The 26,573-nt window shown below is 44.8% G+C and overlaps 1 protein-coding gene across 1 annotated transcript; it reads left to right on the top strand.

The window, feature by feature from the left end:
* The first annotated feature begins 951 nt into the window (after positions 1 to 951).
* On the top strand, positions 952 to 16,282 carry LOC309447046 (myosin heavy chain, skeletal muscle, adult-like). Its single transcript, XM_082067306.1, has 38 exons — positions 952 to 1,170; positions 1,257 to 1,400; positions 1,493 to 1,649; positions 2,317 to 2,344; positions 2,442 to 2,550; positions 2,644 to 2,736; positions 2,867 to 2,930; positions 3,022 to 3,120; positions 3,222 to 3,325; positions 3,406 to 3,544; positions 4,313 to 4,431; positions 4,548 to 4,697; positions 5,462 to 5,632; positions 6,414 to 6,723; positions 6,854 to 6,921; positions 7,675 to 7,762; positions 7,855 to 7,972; positions 8,110 to 8,233; positions 8,320 to 8,456; positions 8,561 to 8,816; positions 9,816 to 10,058; positions 10,278 to 10,454; positions 10,540 to 10,685; positions 10,774 to 10,864; positions 10,953 to 11,342; positions 11,494 to 11,620; positions 11,800 to 11,918; positions 12,352 to 12,548; positions 12,847 to 13,030; positions 13,117 to 13,282; positions 13,454 to 13,578; positions 13,740 to 14,048; positions 14,149 to 14,352; positions 14,592 to 14,717; positions 14,813 to 14,983; positions 15,070 to 15,174; positions 15,318 to 15,413; positions 16,013 to 16,282. Exons 1-38 carry the CDS (start codon positions 967 to 969, stop codon positions 16,166 to 16,168), a joined length of 5,814 nt encoding a protein of 1,937 aa, XP_081923432.1. The 5' UTR covers positions 952 to 966; the 3' UTR covers positions 16,169 to 16,282.
* The last annotated feature ends 10,291 nt before the right edge of the window (positions 16,283 to 26,573 follow it).

Consider the following 26,573-nt stretch of genomic DNA (forward strand, 5'->3'; position numbering starts at 1 on the left):
TTTGTGTTTATCTTAAGACCCTGGAAATCACCTCAAACACTCTATACATGAGCTGTATTTCAAGAGCTGATATATTGTCCCTGCAGGAATTTGAGTTACGCTATATTCCTGGTTTTCTATTATCAAGAAAAACACCTTGGTTTTAGTCAGAATGAGTTGTAGGTTTGTTTGTTATTTTTCAAATACTTCTTCATAAAACTCACTGCATCATGTGAATAAGAAAAGTGCCACTACCTGCATTGTATAGCTTGAATTGTTGCAGAACTACGTAACAAACAATCTATCTTGGATGGATCAGAAAGTCACCCAGAAATATGTCAGCATAATCCTTAAGTCCTGCATCCAAGTTCTCTAAGTGCCTTAACTGATCAAGATTCCCTCCTTAATTCTCTCGTCAAATTATTTATAGTAGATATAGCCATGTAGCTGGTAAGATAGAAAAAATTTCTAATTATATCTAGCCAAATCAAATGACAATTATGTCTTTAGGTAAGTCTGCCAAACAATGTTTTGCCAGAGAATGTTGGCCAAAAATGCTTTGACCGAAGAAAGAGGAAGGGTCCAAATGATCTGCATACGAGACTCTATAAAACCTCCTTGAGACTGTTGTGCCCTGCTCTTACTGACAGTGTCAAGGTAAGTGTATGGGTTCTGTAGCACTGCAGAGACAGCAATTTTTCTTCATTCTACATGCCTCACTGCATTCTGCTTGCTTCTGATAACCAGAAGTGAGGGTTTGCTTCTGATAGCTGGAATTTTCAATCTGCTTTCCATGGGATCTTTTTATTTCCAATTATTAATATACTAGTAACTGTTACTGAAAATGATATTCTAGTTTAAATACTGTAAAGGTAGAAAATGTAAGAGATTTCATCACTGGCACAGAAAACTATTGTCTAATTGATGGGAAGTATCTTCCTTCCCCCTCAGAGTCTTCTGCTGACGTGTCTTCAATAAGGTGCAGCCATGTCGTCAGACGCTGAGATGGCTGTTTTTGGGGAGGCAGCTCCTTACCTCCGAAAGTCAGAAAAGGAGAGAATTGAGGCCCAGAACAAGCCTTTTGACGCCAAGTCATCCGTCTTTGTGGTACATGCAAAGGAATCCTTTGTGAAAGGGACAATCCAGAGTAGGGAATCAGGGAAGGTCACTGTCAAGACTGAAGCTGGAGAGGTGGGTAAAATGCAAGGCTGCAGGACACTATTTGATTCCCATTCTGGGCTCTTAGCTGACATATATCAGTTTCTCTTTCTTGACAGACTCTGACCGTGAAGGAAGATCAAATCTTCTCCATGAACCCTCCCAAGTACGATAAAGTGGAGGACATGGCCATGATGACCCATCTCCACGAACCCGCTGTGCTGTACAACCTCAAAGAGCGTTATGCAGCCTGGATGATCTACGTAAGTACCAGCAGCAGTCTTCCTTTGGGGAGCTGGGAGAACTGCTCTGCCAGGCTCAGGGGAAGGCAACGTGCTGTGTCCCTTCCTCGCAGACCTACTCGGGTCTCTTCTGCGTCACCGTCAACCCCTACAAGTGGCTGCCGGTGTACAACCCGGAGGTGGTGTTGGCCTACAGAGGCAAGAAGCGCAGTGAGGCCCCTCCACACATCTTCTCCATCTCTGACAACGCCTATCAGTTCATGTTAAATGGTGAGTTGATTGACAGCTCTTCAAATCGTACTGTAGTGTGCAATTCTGGAAAAATCTTCATTTTCTCTGCAGATAATTTTCAAATATATGGAGTCATGTTTACATCATATGTGTCAGTTGAGTAAGCTAGTATCCCCATCCTTAAATGAGATAAATAGCAGAGAAAACACACTGGTAATGTTGTGGAGGCAAGTTTTGCAGTTATGGATTAAAAAGTCTTATGGAAAGCAGAATTAGCAAGGCTACAGGAGTGTTGGTTCTCTATCTTAAAATGAAGCATGGAATCAAATATTAATAACATTTAATTCATTTTACGTTACATATTTAAAGTCACTGAAATTATATTGACATTACAAAATAATATTTGCTTTTGGTTTTGTCTGATACATAGAAATATCAAGTTTGATTTAAAGAGCATTATCTTAAAAAAAAAAGATAGTATATTTTATCTTACATTCATATCCAAATAAGACTTAATTTGTTTATTCAGACAACTTCAAAAAATCCTGAGAAGGATTAAGTGCTGCATTTCCAGGGCATTTTAATTAGGAATTTGCTATCCAGTGTTCCTGCACTGTTAACGAAGCTTCAGTTCATACTTAGTTTCTCTATAGCCTTTGGTTTCTCTGCAGTTCAGCAGTAGTAAGAACACACTGTCTTTTCACAGATCGCGAGAACCAGTCGATCCTGATCACGTACGTACACTCCCTGCTGGGTCCCTGCGGGGCTGCCCGGTGCCAGGGGATCTCCTGCCTGACCACACGCTCTCTGCTTCTCTCTTTGCTTTGACAGCGGAGAATCCGGTGCAGGGAAGACTGTGAACACCAAGCGTGTCATCCAGTACTTTGCAACAATTGCAGCCAGTGGGGAGAAGAAGAAGGAAGAGCCCGGCAAAATGCAGGTAAATTAATAAATGTTGGCTTGAATCAAAGCTTTTGTCTGTTCCTGACATGATTTTTGGAAAGGATAACCAGCAATATCTATCATCCTGCAGGGAACGCTTGAGGATCAAATCATCAGCGCCAACCCACTGCTGGAGGCCTTTGGAAACGCCAAGACCGTGAGGAACGACAACTCCTCACGCTTTGTAAGTTGTTGCTTTGGACAAAATCTCTCCCTCTCTTTCCAAGACAAGTGATGGCCCTGGCAGTATCCCACATAAAGGAGATGTCAGAAGAGCCCATCCAGGCTGAAATGCTGCTGCTTCTCCTTAACAGGGCAAATTCATCAGAATCCACTTTGGAGCCACAGGCAAACTGGCTTCTGCAGACATTGAAACTTGTAAGAGACTCTCCTGGCCTGATCCCATTCCTCCCCAAATTCCCACCTCCATGTGCATTCCTGTGCCTGACTCTTCTGCCTTCCTTGCCAGATCTGCTGGAGAAGTCCAGAGTCACTTTCCAGCTCCCTGCAGAAAGAAGCTACCACATCTTCTATCAGATCATGTCCAACAAGAAGCCGGAGCTAATTGGTAGGAAGGATCATGATGACTTTTTGAGGATGATTGCTGAGCAACAGTTCACCCTATTACCTGCTTGGCAAAACCTGTGTCTTGCCTCTTCCTGCTTTCAGACATGCTCCTCATCACCACCAACCCTTTTGATTTCCACTATGTGAGTCAAGGGGAGGTCACTGTTCCCAGCATTGATGACCAGGAGGAACTGATGGCTACAGATGTAAGTACTTGAAAGAAATATTTGTACTGTGACTGTTAAGGATTTTAGGCAATGTTCTTACTTGATTGTTTTGACTGCAGAGTGCCATTGACATCCTGGGCTTCACCGCTGATGAAAAGACTGCCATCTACAAGCTGACAGGGGCCGTCATGCACTATGGGAATCTGAAGTTCAAGCAGAAACAACGAGAGGAGCAGGCAGAGCCTGATGGCACAGAAGGTCCTTAGCCTTTGACCTCTTAATAAATAAATCAGTTTTGGGAAGATACTTTTGTTTTCAGTCAGGACAAAAGCTACAGTTTTTTATTTTTTATATAGTGAAAACCAGGTAATGTTTTTTTAATGTCCATGAGGCTGTGAACCTGACTTTCTGATCCCTGGAATATCTTACTGATGGGTTACTTCAGTTACTTTTTGATGGGCTAGTTTAATGTATTTTTTCACTTAGCATGTAGAGGTTATTGACAAGATTTTTGAAAGGGCAGCTTCTCTATTTTCATACATGGGGTATGGATTAAGCTTTGGCATGTGCCTAGAGGCTGTTTCAAAAAGATGGACCCAGTTTGAAATCACTATGTCTTTGAAATTGAGTCCATCTTTTTGGAACACTTTGTACTTCTATCAGTAGCGTAGAACACGGTCTGTTTAAATCTAAGAGCTTTCTTAGGTCTTAACCGACATGCCAAGTTGTAATCTTCATGTATTCTTAAAGTGAACATTATGAAAATAATTTTTTCAGTTTATAAATTTAGTTAAAGTATTAAAGGATAAGTTTCTTACTGACAACTACCTACTTTCCAAAACAACCAGTATTTTCTTTCACAGCTTTTCTGTATTCAATATGCTTGCTGTAATACTAGATTAAAAGATTTGCAGTCAAGAATTTTGAATGCTGATGTCATTTCTTGACACACACCCATGGATCAATCCAGTCCTTGTCCAGTGGTGGACAAAGAAAAATGTTTTCTTTGTCTCTCTTGTGTTTCAGTTGCTGACAAGGCTGCCTACCTGATGGGTCTGAACTCAGCAGACCTGCTCAAGGCCCTCTGCTACCCCCGAGTCAAGGTTGGGAATGAATATGTGACCAAAGGTCAAACTGTGGAGCAGGTAAAACCATTGGTTGCTAGGAATACATCATTGTACCTCAGAATTTCTCTTCAGACAGATAAAATTCCCTGATTTTCTCTTAGCAATGACTTTTCTGCATTTCTCCTTTGTTTAAGGTGAACAATGCTGTAGGTGCTCTTGCAAAGGCTGTCTATGAGAAGATGTTCTTGTGGATGGTTGTTCGAATTAACCAACAGCTGGACACAAAACAGCCCAGACAGTACTTCATTGGTGTCCTGGACATTGCTGGCTTTGAGATCTTTGATGTAAGGAACAGAGTTTTCACAACAGCTTCATGGAAGGGACAATGGGCATTAGAAAATTCAAAGACTTCTTTCATGAAGAGTCAGATTTTTGTAAAAAACAGTGATCAAGAAATCTCACTATTAAAGAGATTGGCCCTTTCAACCTTTAGATCTTAATAGGAGAGAAACAAATACCACAGAATATCAAGCTTAGTTAAAAGAAAAAAGGAAGAAATCTGTGACAAAGTTACATGGGCCAAAGGTATGGGAAATATTAAAAGGCTTTAGAAATACTCATGCTGTTGGTGAAAGAACCCCAAAAGCTTCCATACTAGGGCTTGGAAATATCTAAAGCCACTATCTTAAAAGCAGAAAAATATTTGAGTATTAAATACAGACAGTCTTCGTAGCTGGGGTGTTGGGAGAGGCAGGGTCTAGTAATAAATTTGTTCTGATGGGAGAAAGTGTGTTGAAGTTATTTACTAAATTTGATTAAGAATTAAGGTATTCCTAAGGGATAAGGGATAATTATAATAATTTAAAAATTCATTTTACATGGAATGAAAACAAACAAACAAAAATCTCTACATTACAATTTATTAGATGTCTTTTCTCTCTTCAGAATCCCTGTACAATCCCACTGAAAGATTCCTGGCAGAGCAGAAAGGGAAGGGGCTTTGTATTTATCTGAAGAGACACATGAAGGATTAGAACAACACAGGGAAAAGCCTTGTGGGAATGGCTGAATGTTGAAAAAGTTGTATTTCTTTTTTTACATTTGGCAGTTCAACAGCTTTGAGCAGCTGTGCATCAACTTCACCAATGAGAAACTGCAACAGTTCTTCAACCACCACATGTTCGTGCTGGAGCAGGAGGAGTACAAGAAGGAGGGAATTGAATGGGAGTTCATTGACTTTGGGATGGACCTGGCTGCCTGCATTGAGCTCATTGAGAAGGTACCTTTTCCTTACAAGTGTACAATGTATCCTTCCTGTTCAGGTGCATTAATGTTAGAATTCTCTAGTTATTAAGGGATACATAAAGAATTTTTTCATGTCTGGAATAAAATCCGGGCTACAAAGATTATTAGGGGCCTACCGCACCTTTCTTAAGAAGAGAAACTGAGAGAGGTGAGTCTGTTCAGCCTGGAGAAGCTGAGAGGGAATCTCATCAATGTTTATAAATATCTCATGGGTGGATGTCAAGGGGGTGTACCAGACTCTTTTCAGTGGTGCCCAACGATATGATGAGAGGCAACAGGCACAGACTGAAGCAAAGGATGCTTCACCTGAGTATGAGGAGAAAATTCTTTACTTTGAGGGTGACAGAGCCCTGAAACAGGCTATCGAGAGCAGGTGTGGAGTCTCCTTCTCTGGAGGCATTCAAACCCACCTGGACCAACACTGTGTGATCTGCTCTAGTGACCATGCGTTAGCAGGGAGGTTGGACTGGGGGATCTCCAGAGGTCCCTTCAGCCCAAACCATTCTGTGATTCCAGGCACTGTATTTCTGTAATCTGTAATGTTGCCAGAAATATTAAAGAGTAGTTCCAAAAGTAAAGGTAAAATATCAAGGATGAAAATTATGAATCTCACTTAATTTTCTATGACATATTGTCCAGAAAAGAACAGAAGCAACATTATCTTCTGATTAGTTACAAAGCTTTTTGTCTTAACACTAGCCTCTTTCCAACCAAGCAATCTGTTTCTGCTTCTTGTCTGTTGTAATGTCTTCCAGCCCATGGGCATCTTCTCCATCCTGGAAGAGGAGTGCATGTTCCCCAAGGCAACTGACACCTCTTTCAAGAACAAGCTCTATGACCAACATCTGGGCAAGTCCAGCAACTTCCAGAAGCCCAAACCTGCCAAAGGCAAGGCTGAGGCTCACTTCTCCCTGGTGCACTACGCTGGCACGGTGGACTACAACATCACTGGCTGGCTGGAGAAGAACAAGGACCCTCTGAATGAAACTGTCATTGGGTTGTACCAGAAATCGTCTGTGAAGACATTGGCCTTACTCTTTGCGAACTATGGTGGAGCAGATGCAGGTCAGCTCTGTGAAAGCTGCATGTTCAATGTGGGAAGAAGCTAACAGGAAATCAAATAGGAAAAGGTTTAAAAATTGTTTTCTGTTCTGAAATTCAATGTTCAACATTAATATTTTAATTTGATTTACAGAGAGTGGTGGCAAAAAGGGTGGCAAGAAGAAGGGTTCTTCTTTCCAGACTGTCTCAGCCCTTTTCCGGGTATGTATTTTAGTCACTTTGTCTCTTCTTCCTTGAACGGAGGGAATTTAAAATGTGAAAAGTTACTTTATAACTCTTGAGGACCTTTAGCAAGAGGTTGAAGAAGATTATGTACTGTAGGTAAATATTCTTTCGGTTTAAATGATGGTAAATTTTCTTTCCTTTCTTTTTTTTTTTTAACATGGAATTATTAAAATATCAAAATGAAAACTCCTTGAAATAGTCGAGGAGGTTGACACTCAGATCTTTTTTCATAAACCTGTGGGGTTTATGCTAACTTTTATATTGACATAGGTCAGTTTCTATCAGATATTGCACAGAGTTCAGGATGTTTTAACAAAGAGAGATTTTTGAATTCTGAATATTTTCAATACTGCTGGCATGAACAATTCCTAAGCAGTCCTGAAAACCAGAGAGCCTGGCTTTTTGATTCTCATATATGAAAGTGCAACCAATATATTGATACAGGAGCACAAGCATAAGGAATTGTTCATGACTTTCAAAGCCATGTCTCTCGGAGTAATATTCAAGTTTTTGTAAATCATAAATTATGATGGCAAAGTAACCACATTGTATTTCCTTTTAATAATAATGTTCAACAATGAAAGATGGATGAACACAAACATATATTAATATGGAAATGTTGCAATTGAGTATAATTGAGTATAATCTGATTCAATAGAAGCAGGGATGCAGATGCAGGGATGCAGATCTTTCATTTGCTGATGTAAACTTCAAATCGTACTCTCACAGGAAAATTTAAACAAGCTGATGACAAATCTGCGCAGCACTCACCCCCATTTTGTACGATGCATCATCCCAAATGAAACAAAAACACCAGGTAAGCAGATTCAATAGGAGGAAAAAAAAGTCCCAGAAGCTCTTCTGGTGAGTATCAAACAATGGAGAAGTCACTAATGGTGGTATTGTTAGGTGCCATGGAACATGAGCTAGTGCTGCATCAGCTGCGGTGCAATGGCGTGCTGGAAGGAATCCGAATTTGCAGGAAAGGATTCCCCAGCAGAGTCCTGTATGCTGACTTCAAGCAAAGGTAAAAGTGCTTTCACTGTCCCTAACACATGACGTGACTGAGTCAGACAGTCAGCTGTTGCTGAGGAGGCTGTGAGGCTCTGCCTCAGTGCAGGTTTCAGTAACGTGGATTTCTCCATGCTCTGCTTTCTCCTACAGATACAGAGTGCTTAATGCAAGTGCTATTCCAGAAGGTCAGTTCATGGACAGCAAGAAGGCTTCAGAGAAGCTTCTTGGGTCCATTGATGTGGACCACACCCAGTACAGATTTGGTCACACTAAGGTAGAAACAAGTCTTGTGTTCCATCACTGTGTACCTGTGTTACGCACTACCTGAGACTGATGTGTGACAATGTTCCCTTTCTCAAGGTGTTCTTCAAAGCTGGGCTGATAGGTCTGCTGGAGGAGATGAGAGACGAGAAACTAGCAGAGATTATGACCATGATACAAGCCAGGTGCAGGGGCTTCCTGATGAGAGTGGAGTATCGGAAAATGGTGGAGAGGAGGTAGACAATTCTCACTCACATATCATGTTCTCATACTACTTGGCTAATTGAGTCTAAATTCACTGCCAGCAGAGTATGCAATAGCCATGTGACTTTTACTTTAGGGAGTCCATATTTTGCATCCAGTATAATGTTCGTGCATTCATGAATGTGAAGCACTGGCCCTGGATGAAGTTGTTCTTCAAGATCAAGCCCTTGCTGAAGAGCGCAGAATCTGAGAAGGAGATGGCCAACATGAAGGAAGAATTTGAGAAAACCAAGGAGGAACTTGCAAAGTCAGAGGCAAAGAGGAAGGAGCTGGAGGAGAAAATGGTGGTCCTGCTGCAGGAAAAAAATGACCTGCAGCTCCAAGTGCAGGCGGTGAGTATCACTGTTCATTTTTCCCTGGGAAAGTAATGTCACACAGCCAGAACGCTTCTCAGCCTGAGCAGGGACTCACAGGAGTCTGAATAATGTGTAGTAGAAAACGTTCTAAATCGCACACTCTAACACTGCGTAAACAGGCACTGGCAGGGGCATGGTGAGTCTCGTGGCTGCCCCACACGAGACCCGGCATTCCTGCTGCCTGAAAAAAGAGCCACGTAACACCGGGCAACAAGTAACCCACAGCAGAGAGCTCTGAACTGAAGGGAAATATCTCCACCTACTTAACATTCATCACCATGTATCTGTCTAACAGAGTCAAGGCAAAGCTCAGAAGGATACACGATTTACAGCTACACTAGGGAAGCCAGGATTACTTTCAGAAAGATGGATACTTCCCATTCAAACTCAATTAGGAAAAGGCAGTTTCTTCACACCAAATGAAGTGATCAACTAGTTAGCACTGTAAATGCTCAGCATGGGCTGGAAAGAAGGCACAGAGGTGACTGATAGCAAAGGCAAAGACACTGCTGGTCTTTCAGCAATTTCAATTCATGCAGAAAGGTGATAAATTTCTTTCTCGAATAAACTAATCTCAAAAGATGGAAAAGCCTTCATTTCCCAAATCTTATAAGGTGAGACAATTAAAAAGCTACTAAGTACTTTTCCTGTCAGGGAAAAGGACTCCAAGCCTTTGTTCCTGCTGAAACTAGTAATTGAAGTGACCACTCTTGTGTTGTGCTGTGTTTGTGAGTGCATGAGATATCTCATAGCTACACTCTCTGTGAGACAATTTGAAGAGACACAAAAAATTTGGAATCAATGTTGATAGCAGATAAAATGGTTTCCCAATAGACACGTGGCAAGGTCTCCCAGTTTCTGGAGTGGAAGGCCACGGTCGGTCCTGTATGAACGCGTGCCTACTCAGGGATAAAAAAGACAGAGCAGAGAAACTTCAAAACATTACAACCCCTAAAATCTGTGTCTCTCCACCAGGAAGCAGATAGTTTGGCTGATGCTGAGGAAAGATGTGACCAGCTCATCAAAACCAAAATCCAGCTGGAAGCCAAAATTAAGGAGGTGACTGAAAGGGCTGAGGATGAGGAAGAAATTAATGCTGAGCTGACAGCCAAGAAGAGAAAACTGGAGGATGAATGTTCAGAACTGAAGAAAGACATTGATGACCTCGAGTTAACGTTGGCCAAAGTGGAGAAGGAAAAACATGCCACTGAAAACAAGGTACACACACGGGGAGTCAAATAAAGGATGAAGGGACAGATGTCTCCCATATCAGCCTGGTATCCTCAAAACAAAGTGAGGTTTGGAGCATCAGAGTGGTGAAGCTAGGCAGTCCAAATAAAAAACAAGCTCCTGGTTAAGGACTGCAAAGTGAAAAGATCACTGTATCAGCATTCAAGTCATCTACACAGACTTTCAGCACTTTCTTAAAATCAACAGGTGAAAAACCTGACAGAGGAGATGGCAGGCCTGGACGAGACCATTGCTAAGCTGACAAAAGAGAAGAAAGCCCTCCAAGAGGCCCACCAGCAGACACTGGATGACCTGCAGGCAGAAGAGGACAAAGTCAACACGCTGACCAAAGCCAAGACCAAGCTGGAGCAGCAAGTGGACGATGTGAGCACATGGCCATACAGCAAGAACAGGACAGGTATGGAGTTAGACCTGACTGGTCATGAGCTGAGGGTCTTGTTCTTTTTAGCTGGAAGGCTCCCTGGAGCAAGAGAAGAAACTGCGCATGGACCTTGAGAGAGCTAAGAGGAAACTGGAAGGAGACCTGAAGCTGGCCCAAGACACCATAATGGACTTGGAAAATGATAAGCAGCAGCTGGATGAGAAACTGAAGAAGTAAGTGTGGCTGTGGGACACCTGAGTGCTGGGCTGGTTGTGCTTGCCTTTTTTCCCTGATCTCTAACATGTTTTGATTTGCCCACAGGAAAGACTTTGAAATCAGTCAGATCCAGAGCAAGATAGAGGATGAGCAAGCAATGGGCATGCAATTACAGAAGAAGATCAAGGAGCTTCAGGCAAGTCTCTGTTCATTCCCTTCTGAACTTTGGAAACACATCAGGTAGGAGGAAGGACTGGGTGTGAAGGGTCCCTAATGTTCCACAGGCCCGTATTGAGGAACTGGAGGAGGAAATTGAGGCCGAGCGAACCTCTCGGGCAAAAGCCGAGAAGCATCGCGCTGACCTCTCCAGGGAGCTGGAGGAGATCAGCGAGCGCCTGGAAGAAGCAGGAGGGGCTACAGCAGCTCAGATTGAGATGAACAAGAAGCGTGAGGCAGAGTTTCAGAAGATGCGTCGTGACCTGGAAGAGGCCACGCTGCAGCACGAAGCCACGGCTGCCGCCCTGCGCAAGAAGCACGCGGACAGCACAGCTGAGCTTGGGGAGCAGATCGACAACCTGCAGCGAGTGAAGCAGAAGCTGGAGAAGGAGAAGAGCGAGCTGAAGATGGAGATTGATGACTTGGCCAGTAACATGGAGTCTGTCTCCAAGGCCAAGGTATGGAACTGGAGCAGAGAATGTCCACGGGGCCAAGGTCTGGCTCATAGTCTACATCTACCAGCCACATTCTCATTAAAAAGATCCCTGCTGTTAGAATAATGAGAGTGCAGGTGTTGATCTCCTTTTTTTCCATGTGTATTCTACCTAGGCAAATCTGGAGAAGATGTGCCGCACTCTGGAAGACCAGCTGAATGAGATTAAAACAAAGGAGGAACAGAATCAGCGCATGATCAATGACCTCAATACTCAAAGAGCTCGTCTGCAGACAGAATCAGGTGAGATATCCTCATTCCTGAGGTACAATGGGACAACCTGCACTCAGTGAGGATAGCGCATGGTACAGTGTGACAGCTGCTAAAACCTTTCCAGGCCGCTCCTGATCAAATGGGTTTACAGGCAGAAACTCTCACAGTAATACTAGTCTAGTTGCCTTTCTTCAATTTCCTCTTCCCAGGTGAATATTCACGCCAGGTGGAGGAAAAGGATGCTCTGATTTCTCAGCTGTCCAGGGGCAAGCAAGGCTTTACCCAACAGATTGAGGAACTCAAGAGGCATCTAGAAGAAGAAATAAAGGTCTGCAAGCACCCTGCTGTACACAGTCTACATCATCCCTAAATGTATCTGGAGAATTGTCTGTCATCCAGACTGGTTCAATATTCTTTACCCAAACTAACGTAGTACTTGAGGGAATTCCAGTAATGCACATACCACAACTCATAGGCTACAGAGGAAAGGAAGTGTCATGATTTTGATGATGGAAGTCATGAGAATCTGTCGATACTCTCTAAGACCGGATGCAGACACATACGTAGAAACACTAGACGACTGTTCCCAGAGCCCCTGTCACTAAGACATGTGATCCGCCAGCACACATGGATGATGGCTGCAGTAGCTCCCAGCTTTGTATTTGCTTAATTTGAGTGTCATGTGTAATTTCTTGACAGTATCACTATCAAGCGTCATCTCAAGACAAGTATCCAGGTTACCAATCCCCATGTTCCCACAGGCCAAGAACGCCCTGGCCCACGCCCTGCAGTCTGCTCGCCACGACTGTGACTTGCTCCGGGAACAATATGAGGAGGAGCAGGAAGCCAAGGGGGAGCTGCAGCGTGCGCTGTCCAAGGCCAACAGCGAAGTGGCCCAGTGGAGAACCAAATACGAGACTGACGCTATTCAGCGCACGGAGGAGCTGGAGGAGGCCAAGTATGTGGGAAGTGGGATGTTGAATGGCTGGAGAAGACTGAGGCTGTCAAGGGAAATAGGAGTCTCTAAGTTTGGGTTAGAACAGTGGTGAGACCAAGGCAGGAATAGACCATCTTTGCCATAAAGGGGAGGAAGCCGGGAGGGAGAGGATAGGCATGCTGTGGAAAAAGAGATTGGAAGCACAAATGGAACCCTTGAGCTAGAACAGCTAGGACAGGCCAGATACTCAGAAGGTGTCATGACACAGATGTGGTAGACCCTTAAGCTCTAACCTGGAGCTGTGCTGATCTCCTGCCAGGAAGAAGCTGGCACAGCGCCTGCAGGAGGCAGAGGAACATGTTGAAGCTGTGAATGCCAAATGTGCCTCCCTGGAAAAGACAAAGCAGAGGCTGCAGAATGAAGTGGAGGACCTGATGATTGATGTGGAGCGATCAAACGCTGCCTGCGCAGCTCTGGATAAGAAGCAGAAGAACTTTGACAAGGTCTTTTGGGCTCTAGACGTGGGGTTCCTGGGCAGAGCATCCCCTCCTGATGGCCACATCCAAACTCACACCTGGTTTCTCTTCAGATCCTGGCAGAATGGAAGCAGAAGTACGAGGAGACGCAGGCTGAGCTGGAAGCCTCCCAGAAGGAGTCTCGCTCTCTCAGCACGGAGCTCTTTAAGATGAAGAATGCCTATGAGGAGTCCTTGGACCACCTGGAAACGCTGAAGCGGGAGAACAAGAACTTGCAGCGTAAGTGCCCGGCCCTCTGCTCCTGGCAGGGCTTTCTCCTGTCCAGCACTACGCACTGCTGCACATGGGTCTGTGCCTGCAGGTGGGCAGGGATGTCTGTCACCTTGGTGTGACAGGGCCCTTCCCGTTGTGCTCTTTGCCTGACCATGCCATTGGTGTTTGTTCCCACAGAGGAGATTTCCGACCTCACGGAGCAGATTGCAGAGGGAGGAAAGGCGATTCATGAGCTGGAGAAAGTCAAGAAGCAGATTGAGCAGGAGAAATCTGAAATCCAGGCTGCTCTGGAGGAAGCTGAGGTACACACAGTGCTGGGAAATGGGGCCCAGATGGAAAGTATGGGAGTAGTTATCTGCAGAGCTGGCAGGAAAGCAAGCCTAGATTTCAAGAAGTACTGCTTAAGTGATGACTTAGGAAGCAAGCAATGGTTTAAGTCACTGTTCCTGCTGACTTTGTCCAGGCCTCCCTGGAACATGAAGAGGGGAAGATCCTGCGCCTCCAGCTTGAGCTCAACCAAGTGAAGTCAGAGATTGACAGGAAGATAGCAGAGAAAGATGAGGAGATTGACCAGATGAAGAGAAACCACCTCAGAATTGTGGAGTCCATGCAGAGCACCCTGGATGCTGAGATCAGGAGCAGGAATGAAGCCCTGCGGCTGAAGAAGAAGATGGAGGGAGACCTGAATGAAATGGAGATCCAGCTGAGCCATGCCAACCGCGTGGCTGCAGAGGCACAAAAGAACCTGAGGAACACCCAGGGAGTGCTCAAGGTCCGTTCAGCAAAGCTATGAAAGAGAGATGACACCCCTGAATATTTTGTCATGCAAGCACACACTGGTACCTTTGTAATTTCTCTTGTCCCTTTCTCAGGATACCCAGATACACTTGGATGATGCTCTGAGGACACAGGAGGACCTGAAGGAGCAGGTGGCCATGGTGGAGCGCAGAGCAAACCTGTTGCAGGCTGAAATTGAGGAGCTACGGGCAGCTCTGGAGCAGACGGAGCGTTCGAGGAAACTGGCTGAGCAGGAGCTTCTGGATGCCACCGAACGTGTGCAGCTCCTCCATACTCAGGTCAGGCACTCGACTGGAAACTAATCCCATCAAAAAGGTATAACAAAGAGTGAGATTGCTATGCACCTTGTAAATGATTACTATGTAAACACTTGACAAGTCATGCCACATTATTGCCTGTCTGCTTGGCTGCTGTGGCTGTTGCATTAAAGACTTTCATAACCTATACACACACTTTTAGCTCTTCAAGTGGAGGCATTAGGTCTAACAGTACAAACCACATATTTCCTGTTACACAGAACACCAGCTTAATCAACACCAAGAAGAAGCTGGAAACAGACATTACTCAAATTCAGAGTGAAATGGAGGATACGATCCAGGAAGCCCGCAATGCTGAAGAGAAGGCCAAGAAGGCCATCACAGATGTGAGTTGGGGTCTCCTTTCATTGCTGATGCTGGATGTATTCTCCTTCAAACTGTGTCCAGCCCCCAAATGGACTTGACCCTTTGCTCTCATCAGGCAGCCATGATGGCAGAAGAGCTGAAGAAGGAGCAGGACACTACTGCCCACCTGGAGAGGATGAAGAAGAACCTGGACCAGACGGTGAAGGACCTACAGCTCCGTTTGGATGAGGCTGAGCAGTTGGCCCTGAAGGGAGGCAAGAAGCAAATCCAGAAGCTGGAGGCCAGAGTGCGTAGGGCTGCTCTTTGTACATGAGTGAACATGTCACATAAGCAGCCATCAAAGAAGCTCCAAAGATGGGCTTGTCCTTGCAGGTGCGGGAGCTGGAAGGGGAGGTTGATGCTGAGCAGAAGCGCAGCGCTGAAGCCGTGAAGGGTGTGCGCAAGTACGAGAGGAGGGTGAAGGAGCTGACCTACCAGGTAAGGCAGGAGGTCTCCTTGGACTGACAGAGTTTTCTCAATGTAAGTCGAATTTTGCACACGCCATCCCCAAGGGGAATTGTTAACTTTACTTCATGGAAAGCAAATAATTCATTCTCTGTCTTGTTTGTCAACTCCTTTAGTCTGAGGAAGACCGTAAGAATATCCTCAGGCTTCAGGATCTGGTGGACAAACTGCAAATGAAGGTGAAATCCTACAAGAGACAAGCCGAGGAGGCTGTGAGTATTGTTTGGAGAATGTACAAGAGTCACCTTCTATCAGGGCAGCTTGCTCACTGAGCTGACTCTGAACACCAGAAAAGGAGCATGAGACAAACACTCAGACACTCTTGGTTACGCCATTTCACTATGGTGTCATGAAGCCTCGCTGAGTTCTGGGCACCGTGTGATTTGGGATAATGTGGGGAAGTTCTGTATCCTGTTTTATACAGGAGGTCAGACTAAACAAACAGAGGGGCCACATCCAGTGACTGAGGAATTCATGCATCTCTGCTGCTGATCAACAGCAGAAGGCTTCAGGGTCTTTCTCAACCTAATAAAACACACTGATAGTTGGGCAGCAAATAGTGGCAGAATAAAGACCCAAATGACACACCCAAGTGATGAATTAGCTCCTCAGGAGTGACACAGTAGTGGTGAAGCTTGTTCTAGTGGGGTCCTGAGTAAGGGAGGAGGAGGTCTGTGTGAGGCTTGTGTGTAAGCGTCAGTGGGTGGGGGATGGAGCCCTGTGAAATCCCGCAGCCAGACAAGGCCGAGCTGCAGCAGGAGTGAAAGCCCTGCCCTGGGCTCCTCATCAACAACTCCCTCTCCCCACACAGGAGGAACTGTCCAATGTCAACCTCTCCAAGTTCCGCAAGATCCAGCACGAGCTGGAGGAAGCCGAGGAGCGGGCTGACATTGCAGAGTCGCAGGTCAACAAGCTCCGAGTCAAGAGTCGGGAGTTTCACAGCAAAAAAATAGAAGAAGAAGAGTGAGGATGTCTTGAGGCAGACAAGTGACTGGAGGGATGCACAAAATGTGAACCTCTTGGTCTCTTTCTTATGCAGTGTAATTTGTCTTTGCAATTGTGTGTAGACAATAAAGACCGTAGTTTCCTTTGCATACAGAACACGAGTAGGTTCTTCTCACTCTCCATTCTGCTAGTTTTGTTACCCTACTTAGCTATGGATTCCCATTAATCTCTGGCTATTGCTGTATATTTAGCCTGTGTCCTTTAGCTATCTGATGTGTTGCACATGCTTTTATTTCATGGGCAGTGAAAACTTTAATTAATAATGAATTTTTCTTGCCAGTGAAAAGGATGTAGAAGAGAATCAATTTACAACAGACACAGCACTGTTTAGGTGATTCACTAATACCCCACAATTATGCATCTTTTTCTCCTTTCAATCTGATTACTATTACCTTCACCTACACATCTTGGATCCAGAATTTCACAGAGGTGCTGGGGACTTCATAAGGCCATATCATGCCATTTTTTTTTTTTGGAGGCAGTGGAGAGAATGAAGAGTATTGTTAAATATTTTTTCCTTCATTCAGATCCTGATCTGAACAAGAGAGGCACAGTGAACATGTACAAATCTGTATTCTCATGTGGTCTATCAGCCATCTCAGCTGCATTATTCTTATGCACTACATGTTACCTCTGAGTGAAAGACATGCAGAGAGTGTCATGGTATGTTAAAAGAAAAACATACACAGAGGTGTCTACCTAAGCTTCTATTTTCATAGCACCTACAGCTCTGTGCTTTGAGCTAACTTCTGTCCCTTATTTACAGGAAGACCAGATAATCTTGGAGAATTTTCTCAGAAGCCAAGAAGTTTGAAGGAGCTCTGGCTGAGAGATGAATGCTAACTGAACCAGATGCAAGGCAGAAAGAAATGAGTGAAGAACAGCTTACAATGAAGAGAAAACAAGAAGCACATTATGAAGGCCAGAGTATGTGTTGATGTTGAATGGTTTTGACAGTTAGCCTCTTTCCAGTTATGTCAAGTGCGTGCTGGTGTCTGAAGCAGGAGGTGGTTCCTGCACTGAGCACTGGGCCTAGCAGGGCACAACAGATAGGAGTGGAGATGGTATGGCATAGCGTGCTGAAGAGACAGTGACTCTGATCTGCTGAACTGAGAGTTGCCTTAAATAGCCCTTCATTTGCAGGCTGAGAATCCTTTAAAAAGTGCAGACTTGCACAACAGCATCCTGCGTAGCAGCATGGATTCTCTATTCACTGTCATCAAGAAGAAGTGTGTGCTTCCACCCAGCACCTGTATCACTTTTAGGTGTACTACTCAACTTTTGCTCATTTCACAGAGAAAAGGGGCACTTGTGCAAAAGAAGACCCTAGGTCTAATGAGATCTTGCAATGACCAAGAGAAAGCCAACAGGAAATTAAAATGTGCAGGCAAGCATCAGCAGGACCTCTGGGGTTTGTGGCATTTCATATGTGGACAGACAACACACTTCCCTGTTGGCAAGTATCAGGGAAAAAAGAGAAAATTGAGGCAACTCGGAGTAGAGAACTGCTGGATGCATGCCTGAACTGTACAGGGACTGTTCCTCACTCCCAGCTCCATTCTAGTCCCTCCAGAGAAACAGACTCCTTCCTTGGACTGGGGACAGGCATGGAGTCCTGGACACCTACTTCTTGAGAAGTGAACCAAACAGCAGGGCACTGTACAAAGCATGTGTGTACACATACGCAGGCACATCGCAAGAAGAGCCAGAGGCCACAAATCCATTGCAAAGAGCAAGTTTTATTTTAGTTACCTCTCTACTGGAGGATCTCTGAAATAGCACCTAAGCTCCCAGGCAGAGGTGACACAGGTGGGGATGCAGACGCTTTTAAGTTCAGCCCTGCTGGAAGATCACCGGGCCCGCCAAGCTCACCTGTATTTGAAGACTTCAGGCAGGCACAGCCTCCTGCTCTTTCTCACAACAAAGCAGGAATCTCAGCCATAGTGATGAGGTGCCTGGAGTTTCTCACAGGCCTATCTTATCTAACACAGGGGTTCTACTCGTCAAGCACACAAGGTCAGTAAAACAATTAGTGTGATGTATGTGCTTTTTCTACAGACAAGTCACTTGAGCGTATTTACATTTAACTAACCTGCTTACCAAATCTTCTACTATATTCCCATACGGCATGTCTGTGAATTTCTGTATATGGGACAGGGGCAGAAAGGACAGTCTCCACCTGAAGTGGATTTTGAGGGTAGAAAATTATGCTGCCAGTTAGAACACACCAATCAAATCAGGCACCCTAAGGGAACACTGGGACAAACAAAGCTATTGAATTCCACTGTTTCTATGCAGAAGATGTTGGGCTTGCCAGAGTAACAACACTACTGGACTCTCCCAGGTGAAGACACTTACAGGATTGTTTACCAGAGAAGTGGGAGGGAGGTTTTTTAATAGCTCTAATGAGTTCACTTACCTGTCGTCTGTGCAGTTGGATTTTTGCATAACCATATACTACTTTAGGAGTCCTTAAGGATAAGAACTTGTGTATTCGAGCTGCAGCTATGATTGCACTTTCCATGGGGCTACCTGCCCCAGCAGAGAGCAGTGCAGGGGATGTGTAGGAAGTAAAAATCTGCTCAGCTGTCAGCAGTTCCCAGGTGTAGCCTGCAGTGCTCAAGCTTGAGACAGGTGGTCCCTGAAATCTTTGAAACTTTATTCACCATGGTGTTACAAAGGAAGGCTTGCTAGTGGAGCTCCTGGGAAGTGAAGGTCCCTGAGAAGCCCTGCAGGTTGACAGTGGTCAGCATGTGCTCTCTGAACATGTGCTTGGCTTCCAAAGGGACACTCACACTGCTGGCAATTTACAACTGATAGCTCCATACCTGCATGCACACAACAGCATTATCCAAATAACTTAACCTTACCTGGTTCCCAGGTCCAGCCTCATCAAGAACCAGAGCTCATCAAGCACTCTGGCCTGCTGAATGGCTCTACCATAGCAGCAGGGTTTCTGTGCTGAGCTTTGCATATTCAAGCCTGTCTCCAAGACCACTGCTACTCTAGGATGACTCTATAATCCCATCCACAACCACATCTATAGGGCTCTGCAAGGCTTCAGGTGGCACTGGGTAAAGCTTAGATGAGACACAGCATTTCCTGGGTATCCTGGTTATATGTAATGGCAGGGCTACTCCATACAAGCATAAATTTCTGAGACTTTGAAATCCTGCTTTATAGAACCTGCACTGTCCTCTGCTACATGATGGTTCTACCATGGAAGCTTGAGTCATCAGAATGATGCCAAAGTCAACATAGCCCAGCAAGTCATGCCAGTGTCAAATAGAAGAGGTCAGCCTTGTGTCTGCTGCTGCATGCAGTTTCCATTTGGAGCATAGTAGGCCCTTCCTATGATAATCTTGTAGCAAAGGAAATAGTGTAAACCACACTGCAGCAAAGGTGATGTGGTCACAGAAGGACTAGTACATTATATACTAGGTCCTTTACTATGCCTCTCTCCTTAGTGTAACAGGCAGTAGCTTTGTTGGAATGTGTCCTGGAAGCTGTTCAGTTCCTGTTCTGTCCTTGATAAGAAATGGAGGCACATGCTAGAGGTCAGGACTTTCTACCAGCATAAGTAAACAGATGTGCTGTGGCACTGCCTTGCTTTGTGTGCTCTACCAAGGTGTGTATTTCACCACTCTTGGTACCTGAGCACAAAATAACCAGCTCAGCAGGTAATGATAGCCTACCTTGGAGTGAGAAGCAGCCAGGAGAGAGCCTGGTTTATTCCTTCAAACTGTATAAATCTTTACCAAGCATGCAAAAAATTTTAGCCATGGGCCTGAAATAAGGTCAGCATATGTGCCATGGGAAAAAATGCTGATGTTGAGACACACTGGGTTAAAACTGAGCAAAGGGTGCTTTGTTCGTGGAGTGTACTTCCCTAGGAAAAACCTTGCACACCAGTCATGTCTGCTTATAGGGATAATCTTCCTCTAATAACTCATAATGGTATTCAACACGTGAACTACTGAATCTTCCTCCTGCTGCATTGCTATGTGTTGTAATTGCCATCTTATAGCATAGTGCAGTTGTTCACATTTAAAATTAGAAGATGCTCCTCTTCTCTCAGAAAGATTCAGTTGGGCACATTTCCTTCTCCGCCTCAAACACTGAGAATCAGCAACAGACCTGGGTGTGCTCTCCCTCATCATGCATGAAGAAGAGAGTGAAGTCAGAAGACACTGTGTGAACCCAGAACCCTGGCCTCTCACCATCCTCTCCTGGGACATAGTCTCCCCACCAGGATAAGAGAGGTTGCCTCAGAGGAAACCTTCTGCACAGTTAAGTATACAGGAGTCACTCCCATGGCCTATCTTTATGCTGGTTCAAAACAAAAGCAGTCACAATATTTTCCCCCATGAAGTGGATGTAAAAATAGCACTGTGAACCCAAGCAAAGTCCATCTAGGCCTTCACTGTTCACACACAGAAGCAGAGCAGGGCTACAGTGGGACGACAGCTTTGTGCCCCTCACCTCCCTCTGCTCTGGGAGCTTGGAAGTTCATCAGCTCCATGTTACTGGGCATACAGCTCACTGAGAAAATCCAGTGTTCCTAGTTAATATTATGAAACAAAATAAATCTGTGCTGTGCTTCATCTTTACATATCTGAAGAAACTTCTGAGAGGCAGGGAGTATACTGCTCAGAATACTGACACTCATCAACCAGCAGCCAAACTACTGACAGCTACAAGTATGGAGAAGAGCTGCCCAGCAAAGTCTGCCAGGGATTGCTGATCTTTGGTGACTGGGGGTAAGGCAGGAAACACAAGGACATCAGGCCTTCTGCTGCTGAGCTGCCGTGTCACTCACTGTCTTTTTGCACAGCTTAATGACGATTATGGTCACATGATACTATGATTACACTCGCTAAAAATAACACAAGGCCCAGGAGCCAGAGGAGGAAAGGGCAACCAAGCGATTTCAGAGGACATAATGACAAAAAATAAAATGGGAGGAAATAAAATTGGCAAATTGAAGGAAAACATCCAATAGCTGTTCTAACACTAAAACACCCTGAAAATATTCCTAGGCTCATCAGTACCTTTGAAACACTTATGTGACAGATTCTGAGGAATGTCTTATAAACTATAAGCATGTACTTGTTTAAACTTACATTATGAAACCCAAAGCATTTACTTATTACACCACTGTCAACAAATTTTGATCTGTCCTATGTACTGATGAATCTGTGGTGGAGAATGCCCATTGAGTATAGCAAATAATAACCATCTAAGTAAAACAGCACTGAATGAGACAATGAAGGTTACTTTTTGTTGACTTGGGATTTGCTGCCATACATGGAGAAGAGCAGCCATTTTCCCCTGACATGCCGTTTTTCAAGTCAGGACTTGCTAAGTGCTGATGCAAAGTGGGGAAATCATCGCTTGATAAGACCCCATAAAGCATCTTCCCATACAGACTGCAGAGCATCATGGATCTATGACAATCTGAATACAAAAAAGCACACTGTCTCTTCCAAGCACAAAAGTAGCATTCCAGTAATAAGCACAATCAAGAGGACCAGCAACAGAATCTGGAAATCCCTTTCACCAACAAGTTTGTCAGGGAAGCTCAGTTCATCTGTTCTGTTCTACAGAGACCGGTGAATCCCACTGAACAAAATCCAGGAACATTGCCAGCTCCACGAGCAGAGTTGAGCTCCATGTCACAAATCCCATGGAGAAGAGGAATCACCTGAGACATGAGCCTTGCCCTTAGGGTCTCATGACTGTGTTCTTACACCTCCTGCAGAACAGGTATACCGCACTCCCCTTACCATGCCAATAGCACGGCCCCAAGATAGGCACGGTACTGCTGGGGAAACACAGTCTAGCACATAGGAAGCCTTTGTGACCAGAGCCTAAAGAAGTAAGTTCAAGCTTACGTAACGTGTAAGATGAAGAGCAGTGTGGGATCATGGGATGGCTCTGCTCTGGGACCCTATGAGTCACCCTGCAAGATACTGGCTAACTGGAGACACATCTCAGAGAGCTGAAAAGACTTATCTGGAAGAGCGGTAATATATATCTGTGCTGCCTGGGAAAGCTGTGGCCAAGTGAAGTGGCCATTACAGCTTGAGTTGGAGAAGATGAGAGATACGTTTTCCCCAATCTACTTGTTTAGAGCTCAAACAATGTTCCCGTCTCTCTGGTGAAACTCAGACCTTGCCAACTACAAACTTCATGGGGAGAAAGGTGTGTCCTCAGCAGCCTTCAGTGGGGTGATCAGGAAATCTCCTCAGGACAGGGAATGCAAGCACTGTCAGAGCACCCTTACACTATGGCTGCGGGGTATCTGGTGACATGTCTCCATCATTCCTTCGTTTCTAACCCATTTCCTTCCCTGTTCTTTCCCAAGAGGCCTGTTCCCCTCCTCACACCCCCTGTAGCCGGAGCCCTCCAGTGGCTTTGATGGGTGATGGAAAGGGCATTTGGAAGGCCACCTTCTCAGCCAGCACCCACTGCCCAGCAGTGATTGCTTCCGGAGACTTTAGCTGAGAACATAATAGGCATCTGAGTAGCTGTACAACTCGGACACTCATTCAAGTGCAGCCCAGCCTGAATGAACAGGCTTCTTGAAGAAGAAAGAAATGGTGTCTGTACCATATGAAGGCTCCAGCACTCATCCATGTCTTAGCAGACAGGCAGGGAAGAGGAGTTTCCTCCAAAGGATTGGGGTACCAGCATTGCTGTTCAGCTTGGGCTAGCATTCCTGGGAGTTCTCCTTTTACACAGAGAGCTGCTGTCTGAAGAGACAGTGCTGAAGTGGAGGCTGGGCATTCCCTGTCAGATGTCCCGTGAGGTCTGGTGATGGCTCTCACAGCATGCCTAGCAAATAATTGCAGCATAACTGACAGCACCATTTGGAGGCTGCACTTCTTACGGTGGGTGTTTTCAAACACGCTTTGTCTCTGCACATGTGCTTCACCTCTAAGCAACTTGGATTCAGTGCCAAAGAAGTACAATCCCTATCCATTGCTCAATGGAGGTTTACAGTATCTTTCTGTTTTTCACCTAAGAAGTGGCATACCACAGCATCCATGCCAGACACCATCTCAATATGCCTGTGAGCAGCAAATCTGCTCTGTGAAACAAATTAAAAAATCAGGAAGGAAGGAAGGAACGAAAGAAGGAAGGAATTGCGGATGCTTTGGTGACACACTGACATCCCTCCTCTGCTGTAGCTCCCACATCAGCAACCAATTCTGCCTTGCTACACATTAGCCTGAAGCTACATCTTCCATGTCACACGATCCACCAGTGATTCACAGAGTGCACTGATCCCTACAGGCACGCTCTGCTAATCCAGAGAGCGTGGCTGATAATAACACCAGCATGCTGCAAATCCCACGGGGATGGCTTTTTTAATGTCAGCTTTGCTTGCTTTCAGTAACCTTCCTGACTGTTACTGGAATGACAGCAATAACCTTTCAAGGTACGTTTTGCTCCACCACATAGAAAACACCCCCACGCATCCGTAACTGTTTATGTTAGCTACCATTGTGTGTACCTGGGGACTAAGGTATCAATGCAGAGCTGTTAACAGACAGTGGCCAACTTTCCTGCTGAGCACAAAAGTTCCAAATAGACCCCCATTGCCACTGCAGTTTCTTCTTCAAAAAGTAGCCAGTGCATACATTCATGCTGTTAGCACTCAACCAGAGAAACGTACTGTCAAGGGACAACCTCCTCCACCACTTTCTAGCTACACACAGGGTAAGGTGGGACAGAAATTATTTTCATCCTTGGAATTATTCTTATTGTTTAAATAGAGTAGTAAGGAAGACCCTGAGAACTACCAACCAGTCAACCCTGTATCAGTGACTGTTAAGATTCAGGATCTGCCTGGAAATATGTCAAAGTCTATGGAACACAGGGAGGTGATTAGTGACAGCCCACCTGGCTTCATTAAGAGTAAACTGTACCTGACTAATGCAGTGGCCTTCTACAGTGGCGTGACTGCATCAGTGTACAAGGGAAGAGCTACTGATGCCATCTACCTGGACTTCTGTAAGGTCTTTGATGCGGTGCCCTACAAGATTCTTGCCACTAAATTGAAGAGTTATGGTTTGATGGATGGGCTATTAGATGGAAAAGGGATTGACTGGATGGTCATATCCAAAGAGCTCCAGTCAAAGGCTTAATGTCCAAATGGAAATCAGTGGTGTTCCTCAAGGATTTTTTTTTTAGATCAATAAGGTTTGATATATTTATTAACAACATGCACAGTAGGAATGAATGCACACTCAGCAAGTTTGCAGATGACACCAAGTTGAGTGATACTGTTGATACAGCAGTGCGATGGACGCCATCCAGAGGGAACTTGATGGACTTGAAGAGTGGGTCCATGTGAGCCTGATGAAGTTCTAGAAGGCCAAGTGCGAGGTCCTGTTCCTAGGTCAGGCAAATCCCACCATCAGTATATATCAAGGGAATGACTGGATTGAGAGCAGCCCTGCAGAGAGAGGTGATTCGCCCCTTCTGCTCTGTTCTCATGAGACTCCTACCTGAACTACTGTAGCCAGCTCCGGGGCTCCCAGTACAAGAAGGACATGGACCTGCCAGAGCAGGTGCAGAGGAGGTTCACAAAAATCATCTGAGGACTGAAACACCTGTCCTAGGAAGAAAGGCTGAGAGAGCTGGGCCTGTCCAGCCTGGAAGTGAGAAGGCTTTGAGGAGACCACATTGTGGGCTTCCAATATATAAAGGATGCTTCTAAGAAAGGTGGAGAAAGACTTGCCCAAACCTGTGGCAACAGGACAATAGGCAAAGGTTTCAAACTGAAGAGGGTAGATTCTGCTTGGATGTAAGGGAGACATTTTTTAAGATGAGGCTGGTGAGGCACAGGAACAGACTGGCCCCAGAATTTGGAAATGTCTCATCATTGGAAGCGTTCAAGCTCAGGTTGGGTGGGATTTGAAGCAAGCTGATCTAGTCAAAGATAACCCTGCCCACAGCAGGGGTATTACACTAGGTGATCTTTCTAAGGTGCCTTCCAGCCGTAGCCATTCTGTGATTCTATCCTCTAACTTCTGCCTGTCCATGGGAGTCAGAGATTGCCCAGAGAGGCAGGACTGACTTCAGATGCCCCCCTGCACTCATCTTTTTCCACTGGTTGCTTCTGGGCCCCTCTTTCCATCAGCCTCCCCGTGCCCTGTGTACGGAGCCCAGGGGGGAGCTCCGGGTTTGTACTCAGAAAAGTGGGTGCTGCAGTGCCAGAGCCCTCCTTGGAACAAGCTCTTCATGCACAGGCCCGTGCTTTGGCACTGGATATTACCTTGGATCACAGGCATTATTTTCCGACCTTGCCCCTGCATTATTCACCAAGCTTTATCCACTGAGCTCTTTTAATAACCAAGTGCCAATGACCAGGAGAAGGGCGTGTTTAGATCTGACAGTATTTAAAGCAGCTTAAGTGACAGTGCCCTTTTCCTAGATCAGTCACTCCCCAGGACTACCAAAAAATTCCCTCTTTCTCAGGGCTCCAGCACAGCACAGGACTGCTCTGCCACGTCTAATGCTTTGGTACAAGCAGGACTGTGTTGATAGCTCTTCTTGCTGGACCTGTGTGAATGTGCAAGCATGCAAAATAATTGTAATGGGAGTGCTGGACAAATGTAGACTTTGGGTAGATATGTGAGGAACAAGCTTTATCTGTTTAGAAGGTTACTCTGCATTTTTTATTCCATCATGTTCTTAAAAATCCGTACCAAAAAGTGGAGGTACAGTAAAATCTTTGTTGATTAGTGTAGTGTTAGTCACTAAATATTGCACATTTATAGTTACTCAGCTCTGTACTTACTGCATATTTGAGTGTACTGTGTCTTTCAACAGGAAAGTTTAGAAAAAAAGAACGTGATTTTTTTCTTTGTCTTGGGCTGCATGTCAGTTCCCAAGATGTTCATATGTAGGAGTTTAAATTTTAATAAATTTTGTTTCTCTCATTTCAAATATTAGATGAACATAAGAGGTAGATTCATTTAACAAGAACGTTTCTGATTATTCACACAGTTTATCTCCTGCTGTAATGCATTTCTTCATTAACCCCAGAATATCAAGCATTAATGTCATCTCCATAATCATCTGGAAGAGTTGCAGAACAGACATGCAGGAGGAAATGACTGGAAATGCAGCTATGGAATCCATAAGTCCTACATCCAAGTTCTCTAAGTGCCTTGACTAATTGAGATTCTCTCCTTCAGTCTCTTGTCATATTATTTATAGTCAATACATTCACATCATTGGTAAGATACAAAACATTTCTAAATATATCTGGTCAAATCAAATGACAATTATGCCCTTAGTTAAGTTTGCCAGACAATGTTTTGCCAAAGAATGTTTGCCAAAAAAATTTTTGA

The sequence above is a fragment of the Streptopelia decaocto genome, assembly GCF_964273445.1.
Source record: "Streptopelia decaocto genome assembly, chromosome: 16".
Taxonomy (NCBI): domain Eukaryota; kingdom Metazoa; phylum Chordata; class Aves; order Columbiformes; family Columbidae; genus Streptopelia; species Streptopelia decaocto.